At 35.3% G+C, this 21,560-nt stretch overlaps 1 protein-coding gene across 12 annotated transcripts in view; it reads right to left on the bottom strand.

Moving 5' to 3' along the window:
• VPS13B (vacuolar protein sorting 13 homolog B) overlaps nt 1–21,560 on the bottom strand; it is a 763,196-nt gene that overhangs the window by 274,905 nt on the left and 466,731 nt on the right. For all 12 annotated transcript variants that reach the window (XM_082432674.1, XM_082432665.1, XM_082432664.1 and 9 more), the window contains 2 exons: nt 19,754–19,880; nt 17,200–17,343 (listed from right to left, as the gene is read on the bottom strand). In XM_082432674.1, coding sequence (XP_082288800.1) covers nt 17,200–17,343; nt 19,754–19,880 — 271 coding nt within the window. The remainder of the gene's footprint in view (nt 1–17,199; nt 17,344–19,753; nt 19,881–21,560) is intronic.

Below are 21,560 nucleotides of genomic sequence, written 5' to 3'. Positions count from 1 at the left end.
GTAGCAGGAGAGTCACTGCCTTTTGTCATGCAATTTTGAACAGCTGAGGAAAGAATGATCTAGAGCCCTATCTTTCCTTTAACACATGTGCTGAGATAAACCAGCTCATTTATCATAATTTTATTCCAAAAGAATAATAATGAATTAGCTACAACCTATTTCCCTAGGACTTTCCTCCTTCTATACATCCTTTCAAGCAAATGCAGAGTTAGCCCAGTACTGGCCTTCTTCCTCTTCCTTAAATCAGTGCTTCAGTTTGGACTCTCATCATCTGGATTACAGCTAGAGCTTCCAGTGGTCTCCCTACCTAACCCATCTGCCACTATTCCAAGTGTGAATCTGATGATGTCATGATCTTGTTTTAGATCCTTCAATGGCTCACTATTACAATACAATAAATAAATTTTATATAAGAACAAATAAGGCCTGTATAAACTAGTTTTTGCTTAACTCTCCCTGTTAAAACACTCACATCCGTACCAGTTAGGTCACTGAACTACCTCTGACAGTACTTTTAACCAGTACATTCTCAGGTGGGGTGAGGGAGGAATAGCCTGGTTTTGATACTTATTAGCTATGCAAACTTGTGCAAACTATAAGACCTTCTTGAGACTCAGTTTCCATTTCTGTACAATTTGAAAAACAGGCCCAAACTCAAAGGGTTATTGTAAGGAAAAAAGGAGTTAAGCTACATAAAACATTTGGACCACCTGGTACATAGTGAGCGCCCAATAAGTGTTAGCTGGTGTTACAGATTCTGGGTAGCTACCTCCATAACAGACACTCTGACATTAATGTAAATCACTGTTGCCAGTGGATTTTTGTGTCTTCTAAATCTGTGTTACTAAGTGGCCAAACATTTTTAAGCCAAGTTTACTGGAATATAATTTGTAAGTAATAAAATTCACTCTTTAAAACATACAGTTAAGGGGCTTTGGCAAATGTATACAGTTGTATAACCATCACCACAATCAAGATATAGAAAATTTCAACCTCCCCAGTGTACTTTCATGTCTTCCAACGGTGTATTACTGAATGGGCCAATTTTTAGAAAGAAAGGTGTAAAGGCACCTATGGCACATTTGGTGAAGTCCAGGAATCTTAAAAAAAGGTAGAAAGAGGATTACTTGATTTAGGTTTTGGTGTTTATTTTGTATATCTCTACACTCTGTGAGAGGTTTTTTAGTCATTTGCTGCAGAAAACCTTTGATGAAGAGCCAAAGGTCTAGAAATAAGCAATTTAAAAATGTATGAAATCTTAGATGAGAATTATATACATTCCCATGGCTCTGATGTTAGTATTTTTTTAAGGTTGATTCTTTTATATAAAAGTAACTGAAAGCCTAAAAGTTTGCTTGTTAGAAAAGTACAGACTGTCAGATAGGAAACCAAGCAAATCATCGACCCTCAGTTATTTTGAACAGCTAGCTCATTTATATTTTGACTCAGAAGAGATAATAATGTATTAGTTATAACCTATTTTCCTAGTGCTTTCACCTTATAGATGAACATTCTTGTAGGTCATGAGGAATACGGTATTAAAAGACAGCACTGGAAATTCGAGAAAAATATGTGAGAAAGGAGCAATTATCAAAGAGACAGAATTCAAAGTCAGAGAGAAGGCATATAACTTAGCACAGTCCAGAAGAAATATAAATATGGTACAGAGAGAAGAGACCTGGGGAGAAGGACAGATGAAAGGGGATAGCAGTCTTAAGAGGACAGGAGCTGATTAAAGATGGAGCTGGCGCTGGAGCTAAGGGACTTGTACCTTTTCTGACCAGCTTGACTATAACATTTTTTTTTTTTTTTACTGTAACTTTATCATGCTTCATAGACAGTTGGATATAGTGCTTTTTGTAGTTCTTAATTCTTTAAATAGTTGTAGAGAACCCAAATACAATAAATAACAGCAAAATTCTGAGGGAAGAGAAACATTATATTGGTGGAAATATCCATTATTTTAGAAATCTGAAGAAACATGGACTAAATACTGTATATTTTATGATCATTAAAGTATTTTTTGTGTAAATGAGATTTTCCTTAAAAAAAAACATAGTTTATGGCTATCAAAGAGAGTATAAGAACAGGTACCAAGCATTCATGGGACAGATTACCAAGTGAGTCGTTACCAGAGACTGGAATGAAAGGAGAGCTAAGGAAGTGCCTAAAAGCAAGTGGTTAAGTGGAGGAGAAGGAGGAGGAAGGAGAGAAGGCAAAGGAAGAAATGCTCAATTACTGTTATAAGTTGTCCACACTCCTCTCCAGGATCTGTAATTTGTGCATCAAAGAACCTCCACCTTCAGATCCCCAACGCTGTGGTTCTACTCTTTGCCCTAAAAATACGGTTTTTCTTTTGCTACAAAAGTTTTATTTACTCTAAAACACTGATTTGAAAATGAGCATGTTACTCCTACATACACTACCTCTGTAAGTAGGCTTAATAAGATGATTACTTACTATTCAGGAATAACAGAGTAATTACTGCAGCCAAATGAACGTAACTCAGGGCAATCTTAGCCCTCTCACCCTTCTATTTCATCACTTTAAAAAGTGTGTTCTCAATAAATGAAATTAAAAATTCTCTAGAAGGAATCAATAGCAGAATAACTGAGGCAGAAGAACGGATAAGTGACCTGGAAGATAAAACAGTGGAAATAACTAGAGCAGAATAAAGAAAAAAGAATGAAAAGAATTGAGACAGTCTCAGAGACCTCTGGGACAACATTAAACACACCAACATTCGAATTATAGGAGTCCCAAAAGAAGAAGAGAAAAAGAAAGGGACTGAGAAAATATTTGAAGAGATTATAGTTGAAAACTTCCCTAATATGGGAAAGGAAATAGTTAATCAAGTCCAGGAAGTGCAGAGAGTCCCATACAGGATAAATCCGAGGAGAAACATGCCAAGACACATATTAATCAAACTATCAAAAATTAAATACAAAGAAAAAATATTAAAAGCAGCAAGGGAAAAACAACAAATAACACACAAGGGAATCCCCATAAGGTTAACAGCGAATCTTTCAGCAGAAACTCTTCAAGCCAGAAGGGAGTGGCAGGACACATTTAAAGTGATGAAAGGGAAAAACCTACAACCAATATTACTCTACCCAGCAAGGATCTCATTCAGATTCGACGGAGAAATTAAAACCTTTACAGACAAGCAAAAGCTAAGACAATCCAGCACCACCAAATCAGCTTTACAACAAATGCTAAAGGAACTTCTCTAGGCAGGAAACACAAGAGAAGGAAAAGACCTACAATAACAAACCCAAAATAATTAAGAACGTGGTAAGAGGAACACACATATCGATAACTACCTTAAATGTAAATGGATTAAATGCTCCAACCAAAAGACACAGACTGGCTGAATGGATACAAAAACAAGACCCATAAATATGCTGTCTACAAGAGACCCACTTCAGGCCTAGGGACACATATGGACTGAAAGTGAGGGGATGGAAAAAGATATTCCATGAAAATGGAAATCAAAAGAAAGCTGGAGTAGCAATTCGCGTATCAGACATATAGACTTTAAAAGAAAGACTATTACAAGAGACAAAGAAGGACACTACATAATGATCAAGGGATTGATCCAAGAAGAAGATATAAAAATTGTAAATATTTATGCACCCAAAATAGGAGGACCTCAATACATAAGGCAAATGCTAACAGCCATAAAGGGGAAATTGACAGTAACACAATCATAGTAGGGGACTTTAACACCCCACTTTCACCAATGGACACATCATCCAAAATGAAAATAAATAAGGAAATTCAAGCTTTAAAATGAAACATTAAACAAGATGGACTTGATTCATATAATTTATAAGACATCCTATCCAAAAACAACAGAATACACTTTCTTCTCAAGTGCTCATGGAACATTCTCCAGGATAGATCATATCTTGGGTCACAAATCAAGCCTTGGTAAATTTAAGAAAATTGAAATCGTATCAAGTATCTTTTCCAACCACAACACTGTGAGACTAGATATCAATTACAGGGAAAAATCTGTAAAAAATACAAACACATGGAGGCTAAACAATACACTACTTAATAACCAAGAGATCACTGAAGAAATCAAAGAGGAAATCAAAAAATACTTAGAAACAAATGACAATGAAAACACGATGACCCAAACCTATGGGATGCAGCAAAAGCAGTTCTAAGAGGGAAGTTTATAGCAATACAATCTTACCTTAAGAAACAAGAAACATCTCAAATAAACAACCTAACCTTACACCTAAAGCAATAAGAGAAAGAAGAACAAAAACACCCTACAGTTAGCAGAAGGAAAGAAATCATAAAGATCAGATCAGAAATAAATGAAAAAGATATGAAGGAAACAATAGCAAAGATCAATAAAACTAAAAGCTGGTTCTTTGCGAAGCTTAACAAAATTGATAAACCACTAGACAGATTCATCAAGAAAAAAAGGGAGAAGACTCAACTCAATAGAATGAGAAATGAAACAGAGAAGTAACAACTGACACTGCAGAAATACAAAGGATCATGAGAGATTACTGCAAGCAACTATATCCCCAAAAAATGGACAACCTGGAAGAAATGGACAAATTCTTAGGAAAGCACAACCTTCCGAGACCGAACCAGGAAGAAATAGAAAATATAAACAGACCAATCACAAGCACTGAAATAGAAACTCTGATTAAAAATCTTCCATCAAACAAAAGCCCAGGACCAGATGGCTTCACAGGTGAATTCTATCAGACATTTAGAGAAGAGCTAACACCTATCCTTCTCAAACTCTTCCAAACTATAGCAGAGGGAGGAATACTACCAAACTCAGTCCACGAGGTCACCATCACCCTGATACCAAAATCAGACAAGATGTCACAAAGAAAGAAAATTACAGGCCAATATCACTGATGAACATAGATGCAAAAATCCTCAACAAAATACTAGCGAACAGAATCCAACAGCACATTCAAAGGATCATACATCATGGTCAAGTGGAATTTATCCCAGGAATGCAAGGATTCTTCAATATATGCAAATCAATCAATGTGATACATCATATTAACAAACTGAAGAAGAAAAACCATATGATCATCTCAATAGATGCAGAAAAAGCTTTTGACAAAATCCAACACCCATTTATTATAAAAACCATCCAGAAAGTAGGCACAGAGGGAACTTACCTCAACATAATAAAGGCCATATATGATAAACCCACAGCCAACATCGTCCTCAATGGTGAAAAACTGAAACCATTTCCACTAAGATCAGGAACAAGACATGGTTGCCCACTCTCAGCACTATTATTCAACATTGCTTTGGATGTTTTAGCCACAGCAATCAGAGAAGAAAAAGAAATAAAAGGAATCTAAATCAGAAAAGAAGAAGTAAAACTGTCACGGTTTGCAGATGACATGGTAATATACATAGAGAATCCTAAAGATGTTACCAGAAAACTACTAGAGCTAATCAATGAATTTGGTAAAGTAGTAGGATACAAAATTAATGCGCAGAAATCTCTTGCATTCCTATACACTAATGATGAAAAATCTTAAAGTGAAATTAAGGAAACACTCTCATGTACCATTGCAACAAAAAGAAAAAAATACCTAGGAATAAACCTACCCAAGGAGACAAAAGAACTGTATGCAGAAAAGTATAAGACACTGATGAAAGAAATTAAAGATGATACAAACAGATGGAGAGATATACCATTTTCTTGGATTGGAAGAATCAACATTGTGAAAATGACTATACTACCCAAAGCAATCTACAGATTCAATGCAATCCCTATCAAACTATCAGTGGCATTTTTCACAGAACTACAACAAAAAATTTCACAATTTGTATGGAAACACAAAAGACCCCGAATAGCCAAAGCAATCTTGAGAAAGAAAAACAGAGCTGGAGGAATCAGGCTCCCTGACTTCAGACTGTACTACAAAGCTACAGTAACCAAGACAGTATGGTACTGGTACAAAAACAGAAATATAGATCAATGGAACAGGATAGAAAGGCCAGAGATAAACCCACACACATATGGTCACCTTATTTTTGATAAAGGAGGCAAGCATATACAATGGAGAAAACACAGCCTCTTCAATAAGTGGTGCTGGGAAAACTGGATAGCTGCATGTAAAAGAATGAAATTAGAACACTCCCTAACACCATATACAAAAATAAACTCAAAATGGATTAAAGACCTAAATGTAAGGCCAGACGCTATAAAACTCTTAGAGGAAAACATAGGCAGAACACTCTATGACATAAGTCACAGCAAGATCCTTTCTGACCCACCTCCTAGAGAAATGGCAATAAAAACAAAAATAAACAAATGGGACCTAATGAAACTCAAAAGCTTTTGCACAGCAAAGGAAACCATAAAGAGGACAAAAAGACAACCCTCAGAATGGGAGAAAATATTTGCAAATGAAGAAACTGAGAAAGGATTAATCTCCAAAATTTACAAGCAGCTCATGCAGCTCAATATCAAAAAGACAAACAACCCAATCCAAAAATGGGCGGAAGACCTAGATAGACATTTCTCCCAAGAAGATATACAGATTTCTAACAAACACATGAAAAAATGCTCAACATCATTAATCATTAGAGAAATGCAAATCAAAACTACAATGAGGTATCACCTCACACCAGTCAGAATGGCCATCATCAAAAAATCTACATACAATAAATGCTGGAGAGGGTGTGGAGAAAAGGGAACCCTCTTGCACTGTTGGTGGGAATTTAAGTTGATACAGCCACTATGGAGAACAGTATGGAGTTTCCTTAAAAAACTAAAAATAGAACTACCATACGATCAAGCAATCCCACTACTGGGCATATACCCTGAGAAAACCATAATTCAAAAAGAGTCATGTACCAAAATGTTCATTGCAGCTCTATTTACAATAGCCAGGACATGGAAGTAATCTAAGTGTCCATCGACAGATGAATGGATAAAGAAGATGTGGCACATATATACAATGGAATATTACTCAGCCATAAAAAGGAACGAAACTGAGTTATTTGTAGTGAGGTGGATGGACCTAGAGTCTGTCAGAAGTAAGTCAGAAAGAGAAAAACAAATACTGTATGCTAACACATATATATGGAATCAAAAAAAAAAAGAAAAAGGTCATGAAGAACCTAGGGGCAGGACGGGAATAAATACCTACAAGAGAATGGACTTGAGGACATGGGGAGGGGGAAGAGTAAGCTGGGACAAAGTGAGAGAGTGGCGTGTACATATATACACTACCAAATGTAAAACCGATACCTAGTGGGAAGCAGCCGCATAGCACACGGAGATCAGCTCGGTGCTCTGTGACCACCTAAGGGTGGGATACGGAGGGTGGGAGGGAGGGAGACGCAAGAGGGAAGAGATATGGGGATATATGTATATGTATAGCTGATTCACTTTGTTATAAAGCAAAAACTAACACACCATTGTAAAGCAATTATACTCCAAGAAAGATGTTTAAAAAAACCAAAAACAAACAAACAAAAAAATGGCATTAGGGTAAAAACTAGGAAATGTGAATAAAGTATGGAGTTATGTTATAAAAAAATAAATAAATGAAAATAAAGAAATAAAAAGTGTGGTTTTTGGTTTTTTTTTTAAAGAATTGTAGCTTCTGGAAACAATAGGTGATATTATATGCTACAGCAATTTCAAATCCTAACTGAAATAAACTGATACTGTAAAAGAATATAACATATTCTATTATGTTAGAATAGAAGAAAATGTAACGATAAAATTTACGTCTGAAGATCACACACCAACTAATAGTGTGTTAATACAGTTGATTAGTTCAGTCTAAAATGGATCTGAACTTCAAAGCACACCTGTTGAAGTCATTCTCTAGCTCAACTAACTTCAAATACTCTCTACTGCCTACTACTTAAAACATTTCAGCCTAGTATTCAAAGCCTTCCACAATATCTACCCAACCTGTGTCCATCAAACATATAGTTAATCATCAATTTCTTCCAGTTCTTTTGTTATATATGTGGCATACATCTTATCTTTTTTATTTCTATGCACAGAAATAGGACTTCCTGTGAATTAAGGAATTCATTTATTAATTCATACTGTGAGCATTTATTCAGCATCAAATTCTATTCTGTGCTCAGTACTTTCCCTGGGTTTTATCATCTCCACCTCAGAATACTGCAACACTGTCTGTATCAGTTAGGATTGTGTTTGACCTCATGTAACAGAACGCCAAGTATTAGTGGCTTAACAACTTACGTTTATTTTCCTAAAGTCCAGGGCTGGTTGCAGTGGCTTCATGATATCACTCACATCTCAAATCACTTTATCTACCCACTTTGCTACTCTTAGTGCATGGCTTTTGTCCTCATGTTTGTCATCACATGGCAACAAGTGGCTAGTCATTTCCACTGTTGTTATTCCAAGAAGGAGGAAAAAGAACATAGAGACTTTCCTAGAAATCTGTAGAACATTTATCTTTATATCTCATTGACTAGAACTGTGTCAAGGGAGTCACATGATGTCAAAGACTTTCTCTTTCTTTCAGCTTTGCTTATTTCTGTGAGTTCAACTCCTCTTTTTTGACACAGATTTCCTTCATGAGATAGTAGTGAAAGAGAAGAGTGAGACAATGGTCAAAGATAGCTCCAATATGACTACATCTGAATGTAATGCTCCCTAGCAGAGAGGGCTTATTCTTCCCAGGGTTTTCATATGAAACACTGCACTTGCCTGAGTAGTGTGCCCATATCTGGACCAATAACTGGGTGAAGGGGATTGATACAATAATTAGTCAGGAGACTTCCCTGGTGGCGCAGGGGTTAAGAATCCGCCTGCTAATGCAGGAGACTCGGGTTCGAGCCTTTGTCCGGGAACATCCCACATGCCATGGAGCAAGTAAGGCTGTGCACCACAACTACTGAGCTTGTGCTCTAGAGCCTGTGAGCCATAGCTACTGAGCCTGCGTGCCACAACTACTGAAGCCCACATGCCTAGAACCCGTGCTCCACAACAAGAGAAGCCACCGCAATGAGAAGCCTGCACACTGCAACGGAGAGTAGCCCCCGCTCACCGTAACTAGAGAAAGCCTGCGTGCAGCAAAGAAGACCCAACACAGCCAAAAATAAAAATTAATTAATTAATTAATTAAAAAAAAAATAGTCAGACCTGTGTTTCATGTCTACCCTGTAATGGGAATCTTTATCAAACCCGCATAAAATAAGAGAATGTTGTTTAGCCAAAGGAAGGGGAGTTCTATTAGCAGACGAAAAGAGTAAGAAACCCTGGGCAAAGACAATATTTGTCCCTATATCAGCACTGAACAATTTGCAAGATAACATTATTTCTGCCATGTTATATGGCATAGAACTTTAGGATATGTTCAAAGTATTGAAGAGAGCCAAAGCTGCTTTCTAAGGAATATCCTCTCTTTGACTACCAGGTGACCTTGAAGCCTCTGTTGCTGAGGCTGGCAATTGTACCCCAATATTCATTATCCCCTTTTTTCATGGTAAAATAATTTTTAGCAGGACATATGGCCTTGTATTAGAAAGACTACATTTCCAGCCTCCCTTAGAGCTAGGTGTAACCACATGAATAACTTTTGGCAAATAGAAAGTGCTGAATGCAACTACTTATGTGCATGGATGTGTGTGTATATTTGTGTGTATGTATGTATATATGTATGTATGTATATACATATATATAGTCATGTATTACTAGTTATATAGATATCAATATATACATTGATCTAGTTCTAATTATTTGTTTATTAGTGTCAATCTTCATATCACTGAATATATGAGCACTAGAATATGAAATCAGAAACTTTACCTCCTTTGTTTAATGCTGTCACCCCAGTATCCATAGTAGTTTTTGACACACAGAAAGGGTTCAATATTTACTGAGTAAAGAAGCAGGTCACTGTTCTCTGCCTATTCAACCCCAATTTCTCCATGAAGCTAGATCTCTGACCACCCAGCCTAAAGTCTTCTCTTCTTATTCTGAATACTTGTTATAGCACTAATTTTCCATAGAGCTTATTTGACAGTTTTTGTTTACTGCTCTGAGGTCTTAGTTGTAAATCCATTTGTCTATGTTGTATTTTTCAACCATATTATAAAATCCTAGAGGGCAGGGACCACAGTATGTTTATTTTTCATACCTCTATCAGTCTGTAGCCAGTATATCTGGTATAGAGTAAGCCCTCATTGAATACTGCTGAAAAAGACTAGGACAGACAGTTTAATAGTGCCTTAGGAAAACTTACTGTATTCACTGGATTTCTGGTCAAGAAATCTATTGGGTTGGCCAAAAAGCTCATTCGGGCTTTTCCCTAAGATGTTACAGAAAAATCCAAACGAACTTTTTGGCCAACCCAACATATGGGATAAATATTAGTGTGGCTGGAAAATTAAAATATTTCTTGTTTTCTTGATGTTTAGCATCTACCTTGAAGTAACTATGGCATGTTTCTCTCTAAGCGTAAGCTTACCAGGAGAAAATTATACTATTTTTAACATTTACAAGGCCTAACTAAAACTGAGACAGGTGTGATAGCTCAATGTACCTAAGAAGTCCTTCCCTTGGAGAGAATAGGTAGTAAAATACTTAATATCTTTTCCAGGTCTAGATTTTAAGAAATTCAAGGTATTTCCTCAGAGGGCCTCTTGTCCATTTAAGGCTCTGCTTGAATCCATATTTTACTGGAGCCTGGGTTTATTGCCTGGTTACAAGTAGTCAATCCAGGTGCCTCTGAAGGGAAACAAATACTCAGCATAGTAACACTGATGGAAAGTCACCACATCCATGTTATCCAATATTCCTATCTCCTTTTCTAAAGGAGAAACGTTACAGAGGTTACAGAAATAGGTAACCTCTGAAATGGCCTCTCCCATTCATGTCCACCTCAAGATAGAAAGCACTGAGATAGACCAGAACATCAACATCCTCTCCCGAACCAGTCTTATTTCCTGCTTTCAAACCCTACCTCCACTCACATGTTTTCTCAAGGTATATTAGCCTCTATTTTGCTCATCTTGCCTAAAGTTCTACTCCAGAAAACATCTGCTTCTACACCACCACTCAAAGTCCCTTCCCCTCTTCTTTACTCTTTTTAAAAAAATATTTATTTATTTAGTTAGTTAGGCTGCGCCGGGTCTTAGTTGTGGCATGCGGGATCTTCGTTGCGGCATGCAGTCTCTTTAGTTGCGGCATGCAGCCTCTTTAGTTGTGGCATGCATGTGGGATCTAGTTCCCTGACCAGGGATTGAACCCAGGCCCCCTGCATTGGGAGCACGGAGTCTTAGCCACTGGACCACCAGGGAAGTCCCCCTTCTTCTTTACTCGTAAGTTTGTAGTTCCAACGACTCCTACAATCCTTAGGTTGGTCAAGTATGCCTTGTAAGAATTTTTCACCATTGACAAAAAAACAAGAATTTCCATTCCTAAAATGAAGCACAACTCCAAAGCAGATAATTTCCAAGCTAAGATAATAATACTACCAAAAAACAACCTTCGCCACCACTCCTAGGGCATATACTTAATCATAGCTCAAAAAAGTCCAACTTATATATTATATTCTATTTTATAGCAAATTGTAAAAACACCCACGTAAACTATATTAGGCATGTATAATAAGTTCTATTACAATATTTTTCTATACTATTATACTGTTTCTATATAGGAACTCAAAATACCTAATATTTTAGAATGGTGGGATAAAGATATTGGCGATTTTACTTATTTATATTCATAGGAAAAAACATTACTTACTTGATACCCTATAATTTCCCAACACTCTACCATTAACCTCAAAAATCACAACCTTCTCTCATCTGGCTCAGTTGTGTCAAGTGTGTAGCAGGTCTAGAGAACTACTGGTCCAGAAAGGAGAAGGAAAAATGAAGACTTCACGAAAAATGGTTCCAAGGGTAAAAACAGAGTTGACATTATTTTATAAGTTTCAAAGTGTGAAAAATTAAATTGCCAGGCATTATGTAGAGTCACTGGTGAGGGTTTGGGGCGGGTTGGAGAGAATGAGAGAAGAGGTAGAGATTAAAAAAAAAAACAAAAAAACTGAGCAAATAAAAAGAATGTGGCAATGATTAACTTTAAGAAAAACAGAAGACTATAAAGAGAGGAAATATAATCATATCATATTACTTCACTAAGCAATGAACAATATTTACATAGTCTTTATAATGAAAACAATTCATACTGACTTTAAAAACATGATATAAGAATACTGGGAAAATGTAAGAGTGGAAGAGAAGTGTAAAAGAGACGGAATCTTCATCTACGGTAAACAGCAAGTGAATAGGTAATACTAAAATGAGTAAATCAAGAGATGGTAGTCTATTCATTTTATTCAGAAAGATGGGATAAATACCAGAAGACAAGGCTTATAGAGTTAAAAATGGCTAAGCAGGATGAGGTGGGGATGTCAGTGTACTGACACTATTTTGATATATTTAGTTTAGCAACATTTGGTTGTTAAAATTCATGCACTACTTTGATAAAAGTAACATTGCATTATAAAAAAAAATTAACCATTTCAAGTAAACAGGCTAGTTTTAGTATCTTATCTATACTGTTTATAATTTTATAGAGTTCAGATAGGTTACTCAGCTTTCATCTCAGTTTAAATCACTCTGATATAAATTATAATCACTCTATACAAATTATCTTTTTTTATGGTGTATTTTTGTTTTGGGGGTGACTGCAACTGGAATAAAATGTTAAAAAAGTAGAATTTTTTGTTTTATTTTTTAACTACATTTTATAATGTCCTGCATGCCAATAGCTTTAGGAACACTTAAAATGATGTTTAGTTTCTTTTTGATATCATATAAAAATGGTCTGCATTATTAGCCCATAAACAGACTTGCACAAATTAAAATACTTTAACTCTTTGTTTAGTCATATTCTCTTTAAAAAGTTTCCTGACATTTACTGGTACATGTAACTGAACTATCTCCCTTGTTAATTCTTCTTGCATGAATGTTATGATTATATTACTAACAACCACTTTTATATAATTGGGCCTTTATGGGATCTAGACCACCTTATAAGAAGGTAAAGAATCTTCTAAGGAGTAAACCAATTTTGCCCTGATAAACATTGGGAAAGAAACCAAGGATGAGTGGTAGAGCTCTATTTTTGGAGAAAAATTAGAATTGTACATTTAGATTTGACTGTGAAGTTATCTAGGAGGTTAACTCCCACCTCATGTAAATGGCAGGGAACTAGAATGTAAGAAACCCAAATAACATTCCTGTTGTACTAGTACTATAGAGATAGATGTTATCATAAAGACATGAACTATAGAATAAAATATAGAAGGCCGTGTACTTTGTAATATGGAATTAATTTTGGCTTTTTGAATACTAAATGTTTTTTCTCATGTACTTTCTCAGCCTATCATAATATGTATAGAGACAAAAAAAAGGTTAATTTAAAATGAAGAAATTGAATATTCTGGGAACCAGCAATCATGGAAGTCATAAACACTTGAAGGAAACACTGAAAACCGAAGTGTACAAATACAGGCTGCTTGATCACTAAGCAATGAGTGCATTTTTAGAGCAAAAATATTGGAAAAGTTTTAACCAACATGGGAGGCAATTTGCTTAAACCATCAGCTGGTCATTTTATTGCCAGAAGTGTTTCTCTTTTAGCTATATACTTGAAAGTTTTATTATGTGTTAGTTGTCTATATAATTAAAATTAATATTAAATATTGGTTCTAGTAATAATCCTTATATTGTTCCACTGTTTTCACTTCAATTTCCAAATATCTGTCCATCTTTCTTCCCCTTTGTTAACAGTGTAGATATGCTTCCTCTACTAACAAAATCTCCTTTTCATGTTCTTGAATAATTTTCAGAATTAAAGTTTCAAAAGAAACCTTGTGAAAAACTGTTTGAAAATATTAACACCATCAAAAGTAAGCAGGAAAAAAGAAATAATCAGAGCAGAAATCAATGAAATTGAAAACAGAAAATCCAATAAAGCAAATAAAACCCGAAGTTGATTCCTTAAAAAGATCAATAATATTAATAAGCCTCTAGCCAGGCTAACCAAAAAAACAAAAACCAAAAACCAAAAAACAAGCAAACAAACAAAAAGCCAAAAGAGAGGAATCAAATTACTAACATCAGAAATGAAAGAGGGGACATAACGACAGATTCTATGGAAATTAAAAGAATAATAAAGGAATACTATGACCAAGCTCACAAATTTGATAACCATTTCAAGAAAATGAACCAATTCCTTGAAAGACAGAATCTAACAAAACTCACATAAGAAGAAATAAGAGGATATGAATAGGCCTACATATATTAAAGAAATTGAATCAATAATTAATAACCTTCCAAAACAGAAAGCATCAGGCCTAGATGGGTCACTGGTGAATTCTATCAAATATTTAAGGAAGAAATTATACCAATTCTTACAATATCTTTATGTTCTTAGACTATCAGATATGAGTTGTGCTACTCATTTATGAATAGAAAAACATTCTTCTAGTTCATGGAAAGTCTTTTTTTTTAATATTGAAATTTCACAGACATATCCCACTGAGGCTGGGGATAGGACCAAATTGTCTTCAGAGAGTTTGTACTTTTTTTTTCAATTGTGGTAGAACACACATAAAATAAAATTTGCCATCTTAATCATTTTTCAGTGTATTGTCTCTACTGTATTTCAGTATATTGTCTGTACTTTTAGTATCATCTCCAAGAAGGAATAAGGACCACAGACACATTTTTAAAACAACAAAAACAATCCTAGCTCGTTTATGGAACTGTGAGGAATGACTTGACATTCAGGTAGGAGTTGTTAGAAATCTAACTCTGAGTGTGCCTTATTTACTCAAATCAGACTCTGCTAAAAGGCATTAGAAGCAGGTAGGTAAATAGTTAGCAATCAACTTGCTAAGTTCTATAAATTCCTAAAACACATCAGAAATCTGTGAGTTATACCAGTTAGAATGGCCATCATCAAAAAATCTACAAACAATAAATGCTGGAGAGGGTGTGGAGAAAAGGGAACCCTCTTGCACTGTTGATGGGAATGTAAATTGATACAGCCACTATGGAGAACAGTATGGAGGTTCCTTAAAGAACTAAAAATAGAACTACCATATGACCCAGCAATCCCACTACTGGGCGTACACCCTGAGAAAACCATAATTCAAAAAGAGTCATGTACCACAATGTTCACTGCAGCTCTATTTACAATAGCCAGGACATGGAAGCAACCTAAGTGCCCATCAATAGATGAACAGATAAAGAAGATGTGGCACATATATACAATGGAATATTACTCAGCCATAAAAAGAAACGAAATTGAATTATTTGTAGTGAGGTGGATGGACATAGAGTCTGTCATACAGAGTAAAGTAAGTCAGAAAGAGAAAAACAAATACCATACGCTAACACATATATATGGAATCTAAAAAAAAGAAAAGAAAAAAAAACAGGTTCTGAAGAACCTAGGGGTAGCACAGGAATAAAGACGCAGATGTAGAAAATGGACTTGAGGACATGGGGAGGGGGAAGGGTAAGCTGGACGAAGTGACAGAGAGTGGCATGGCCATATATACACTACCATATGTAAAACAGATAGCTAGTGGGAAGCAGTCGCATAGCACAGGGAGATCAGCTCGGTGCTTTGTGACAACCTAGAGGGGTGGGAGTGAGACGTGAGAGGGAGGAGATATGGGGATATATGTATATGTACAGCTGATTCACTTGGTTATAAAGCAGAAACTAACACACCATTGTAAAGCAATTATACTCCAATAAAGATGTTTTAAAAATAAAAATAAAAAAGAAATAAAAAAGAAATCCGTGAGTTAGATTTCACTGACATGATAGATTCATAAAATTGGCACAAATAATATAGGAATTTGTTTCCAACCCAACCTCCTTCAAGGACTTCATTGAAAATGCCATGGGGAAATATTTTTGCTCTGCTTATTTTCATATCATATATTTATATTCTTATGGATTGTCTAAAATACATTGGGGAAAAAGTCAATATTTTGAAGAGCATACAGCTTTATAGTCCTTTTAAAAAAGATACTGAGCAAACAAATCATGGGTGGTAAAAGATGATATAGTTAGAGAATCTTTCTTTATGAAAGTTAAAAGCTTTATCATTTTTAAGTAATTAAAAAAATAAAGGTGATTCAGACTAATGTAACAGTTATAGTACAGCAACCATGGCAGAATGAAAAAAGCACTGATTTGAACGACTTAAATTAAAACCTCAGATCTACCATTTTTTAGCTATGTGTGTATGATCTCAGACAGGTCACTTATTACCTCTGAGTCACAATATCCTAATCTGTAAAATGGTGATAATGTTCACATGTACCTCACAGAGTGGTTGTAATAACATGCTTGAAGATATATGAGTTAACTTACATAAAAGTACCTGGCACGCTTGCTTAGCATCAAGTGGCTCTCAGTGAACACCTCCTCCTTCCCTTCCTCCTTAATAAATAGCACTTAGAGCCTTCTGCATAACTCATGACAAAAATATAAGCAATGCCTTTTTCAAAGATAAACAGTTTCTTCACTAGAGATTTTATAAAAGATTTATTCTAAGTACAGATATGATTATAGAAGTACGGAAACAAAAAGCAAAGAAAAAATATTTTGAGAAGCATCTAACAAGCAGCTTTCTTTGTTTCATGCTGACATGCTTTGTGGTTACAATGTAGGCTTCCAATGAACACTGGATCAAAATTAAAATTCTAGGCAGGCATTCAAGTTTTTTGATTGTGTCCATTCTTCACTGAGCATGGGAAACGAATGCTTTAGAAGTTATTTATTGAAGATATTCCCACAGTACTCTCACAAAGTTCACTTCCAAAAGAGGCCCTGTCCCTGTAATGTATCTGAGTAAGTGAAAGCTATATCAGGTTTTGTGCACTGTACTTTAAAAATTGCAGCAGGGCAATAAAATCATGTTTTTAACAGAGGCTTTTCTGGGGCTGGGCCACAGCAATTCTGCGAAGGTGCATGATAAATTACAGGAAAAGAGACCAAACAAATTTCAAAAATAAAGAACACCAATCCAAAATGATTTATGTCCATGTTTTGAATAAAATTAAATAGAATAATTAGCAGAAAGCATTTAATTTTTGTTTTCCTATTATCAATGTAAAGTTGGCACAAATGCAGTAAGCCTAATCAAAATCAGGTAATAGTTACCTCTGTGGCTTTGCTTGATGGTTCCACTCCAGTCATATTTGCTACTATTAACTGATGTAAGAGTTGAACTTGAGCCACACTTAGGAAGAAGTCCAGGTTTGTGGTTATATTCACTTCCAAGGAGTGGCCACACACTAAAATCTCCTGAAAGAAAAAAAGGTTGAATAGAGATAAAGAAACATGATAGCCATTAGATGATAATTTATCATTCTTACTTATTAGACCTTTACGATGTTGATGAATTCTCCTGGGACTTGAGTTCATCTGTTAATGAGAATAGCAGAAATGGTGAGCACGGCCACTCAACAGTTTAATGGATTAATTTAATAAACATTTATGAGGGCCTGTTGTGCACCAGGCCATGTGCTAGTCACAGGGAAACACACTAAGAATTTTTCACCATTTCATGTACGTTTGGCTTTTCATACGTCAAACTACTATCATTGTTTCAATATGTAGGCAATGATGTAATTCTTTACCATAATCTTGTTCACCCACTCAGACGGACCAATATTTAGTGAGCATCTCCCAAGTACCATGCAGCATACTAGAGTGCTAGGAATATCACAGAGAGTGAGGCTGGCCTTGAAGGGCAATCTGCTCTTGAGAAGATTACAATCTAGGTGGGCAGACAGATGTAAACAGGCAACTATAGGCAGCAATTACAGTCACAAGTGGTATGGTCTGAGTATTCTCCAAAGGATACACTCCAAATGATTTATAACAAAATGGAGTGCTGAAGCCAAAGGTAGCTAGACTAATTAATTTCACTTATTTAAACTGCTAAAATCTTGGCAGCATTAGGTAGCTGTCCACTACTTAACTGGTGTTGTTCTGCATAACTGAGTCACTTGAACATTCATTGCTGGAAAACCACTCAGGGAAGGAAAACAGAAATGAAAAATCCAGAAGTTTCACTTAATAAGCAGAAGCCCTGCCTCTTGTCATGAAGTGCATGTGGACAATGTTCAAATGCTTGGAAATGTCCAACAAACCTTCTCCTTAATAGTGTCATCCAAGAGAATGGATTTAAGGAGACTTATAATGGGTCCAAATACAAACTACACAGCTTAGAGCAGCTTTTAATAAAGCCATAAAGAAAAGCATGTCGGAAATGATCCCCTTTTTCTGGTTAAATAAACTTTCCCCCCAAAAAGTTTCCAAAATTTACTCATTATAGTTAGAATTCTTATTTTATTCCTCAAGTAATGATGAAGGGAATATATTTGTGTATTTTAAACCAATTGTGTTACTAAGTAACTGAAAGATATAAGTAGACTTACTTAATTTTTATATACCTTTTGTGGATATAAAGATATCCTGCCTAACCTAACTTTCCCTATAGGGCAATTACAAACATCAAATAAGATAACACATACAAAATATTTTTTGTTTGTTTTTTATATAAATTTATTTATTTTTATTTTTGGCTGTATTGGGTCTTCGTTGCTTTGCGTGGGCTTTCTCTAGTTGCGGTGAGCGGGGGCTGCTCTTCATTGTGGTGGCTTCTCTTGTTGTGGAGCATGGGCTCTAGATGCACGGGCTGCAGTAGTTGTGGCACACAGGCTCTAGAGCGCAGGCTCAGTAGTTGTGGCGCACGGGCTTAGTTGCTCCGCGGCATGTGGGATCTTCCCAGACCAGCGCTCGAACCCGGGCTCGAAACCATGTCCCCTGCATTGGCAGGCGGGTTCTTAACCACTCCACCACCAGGGAAGCCCCAAAATATTGTTTTTTAAAAACTCAAAGAATGATGTAAACTTTTATCACCTTAGATTAATAATATATTTAATCTGTGCCTAATTTTTCTGAACTTTTTATAACAACTGCCTATAACTCTGTGAATGATCAAAAAGTTTATCAAGTTTTTAGCATAACAAACTTTTATGAAGAATATTTTTAAAGTTATGATGGATCACATTATTATTACATTTCTATTCTAGGCATGGAGGCAGTATACCATAGTGATTAGACTTCAAACCTGGATCCGTTAGTAATTGGCTAGTAAGATTGGTCAAGTTACTTAATTTCTTTTGATCTCAGTTTCCTCATCTATAAAATATGTATACTAATAATATCCACCTCATATGGATTCTGTGAAGAGTAAATAAGGTAATTCATGTACAACTCTCTTTGTAAGGTAATCCATGTGAGAACCCTAAGTGATCTGTCAATATTATTGTTGCTTTCATTAGAAAGAGGCGGCAGAGGTCAGGAGTGTATGGCCAGGAGCCAGACCAGTTGGGTTCACACCATGTTCTGCTTCCTATTTGTGAATATTTAGACAAGTTAACTCTTTATGCTTCAGTTTCCTCATCTACAAAACGAGGACAGTAGGAGAAGTTAATAGGATTATTATAAGGATTAAATGAGTTATTACGTGAAAAGCAATACCTAAATAGTACTATAAAGTACTTAATAATTATTAGCTACAATAATAACTTATTAATAATAAGCTAATTTGATATCCTATGCACGGAAACTATGAAAACTCCTAACACACAAGAAAAGCTGCTCCAATATTTAGACTAAAATAAAACCTAAATTAATTTCTAACCTCAGTGTGCATATTTTCTGGAGAAATTACTTTGGTGAAAATGATGGCAGGTGCTCCAGTTATTCGGACAGAAAAATCTGTTAAAATGGGAGTCAAAATTGCTCTTCTTTCTTGATGCCGCCGTATGCTAAAAGATAAAGTAAAAATTATTAGCTTTTTCAAAAAAAAAATATATTAGCTTTTTCATTTTTAGGCATAATTTTCATTAAATTTGTACAAGTCTCTGTATTACAAACATGTATGACAAAATTACATAATTATTTTGAGTGTGTCTATCTGTACATTTTATAATCATAATTTTGTAACTTCAATTCTTAACTTCAGATTCATATAAAAAAATCACTGAGAAGTTCAGATGTAATTAATCAATTTCATATTAAGAGCATCCTAGGACCTTTCAATAAATTACTTTTTCTATTTTTAATTCCTTTTGTTTTTACAGTTTAGGATCTCTCTTGCTACCAAAAATAATCTTACTATTTTGTGATCATTTTTAATTTCCTAGTTTTAACATTTCTGACATTCTGCTTGACAACTGCCATCTTTCCAATCTCATTAGGTTCACAAGCATATCCTCTTAATCTTTGATTTTTTTTTTTTTAACTCTAAGAACTATCTGAGTTCATAGATTATGACTGCCTTTACAGTTTGTGAAATGGATTTTGTGACTTTGATACTGAATTCTTCTTCACAGCAACCCTGTATGTGAAGTAAGGAACATTACTAGCCCCATATTATCTATGAGGAAATGAAGTTCAGGGACTGGGCTAAGACCACCCAGTTGGAACAAAGGTTCCACAACTGGGCCCGCAGGGCAAGTTGATAACAGAGCAGCATTTGACCTCTATTTTAATTTTTCTTTATACATTCTCACCTTTTGATCAGTTATTTAGCACACTATTCCTACTCTACATTCAAAATTGCTAATTGCTAATAATTTCAAAGGAAGTATTGTGTTCATCGTAGAAGATAAAATTGGAAAATCTTATTGAGAAACCAAAGCTTGTGCTAGTGCAGATCTTCAAGTCTACTACCCATATTCTTAGTTTTCATTTCATGAAATAATACAGTTCTATGTTTTACTAGCAAGCCGTACCTCAAAAGTTCCTTGGAACCATTAATTTAATATTCCTTGTAAATATGTCCCTATTATTCTCTTTTATTATAAAATGACCAAGTTGAGATCAGAGAATTGGCATAAGTTATCTCATGAAAAAGCCCAGATAAAACTCAAGTCTGTCTATATCCTTTTCTACCAGAATAGTCTAGAGAATACTAGTATCTTTTGTTGAAACTGTGCAATGGGCAGAGCTTTCTATGGTGTCTGCCAAAAAAGCAAATTGGATCATCTGGTTCTGTGACACATAAGTATTGGATTTCAAGAAAGTCAATTTTAAAGAATTAAGAGATCTGGTGAATAGAAGAAGTATTAAAATCTGAATACAGAGGAAGGGCTGAGATCCTGAGAGACACCACAATTATAGCCTAATAGCTCAAATTCCATAAAATGACCAATGTGAGAAACATGTAACATCTGATGTGCTCTCATAGGGGAGTGCTAAAATATACGATGTATTAAAAATACCTTAAAATGGAAAACATGGCAGGGAACCAACTAAGAGCAAACCTTAGCTGAAGCACTGATGGGGAAAAAAAAGTACTTGTTTGTATCATAATTTTTTCCCACTATGTGAATTAAATCAGTACGTAACACAACATATGGAAGACCTATGATGTTAGAAATTTTTTTAAAAAGTTTTTTAAGTCAATATTCTTATAAAACTAGAACTTCACTGGTACAGAGTGC

This window comes from Balaenoptera physalus (assembly GCF_965194825.1).
Source record: "Balaenoptera physalus genome assembly, chromosome: 17".
NCBI lineage: Eukaryota > Metazoa > Chordata > Mammalia > Artiodactyla > Balaenopteridae > Balaenoptera > Balaenoptera physalus.
Note: the sequence above shows the minus strand (reverse complement) of the source record. Positions and strands in the feature narration are given on the sequence as shown.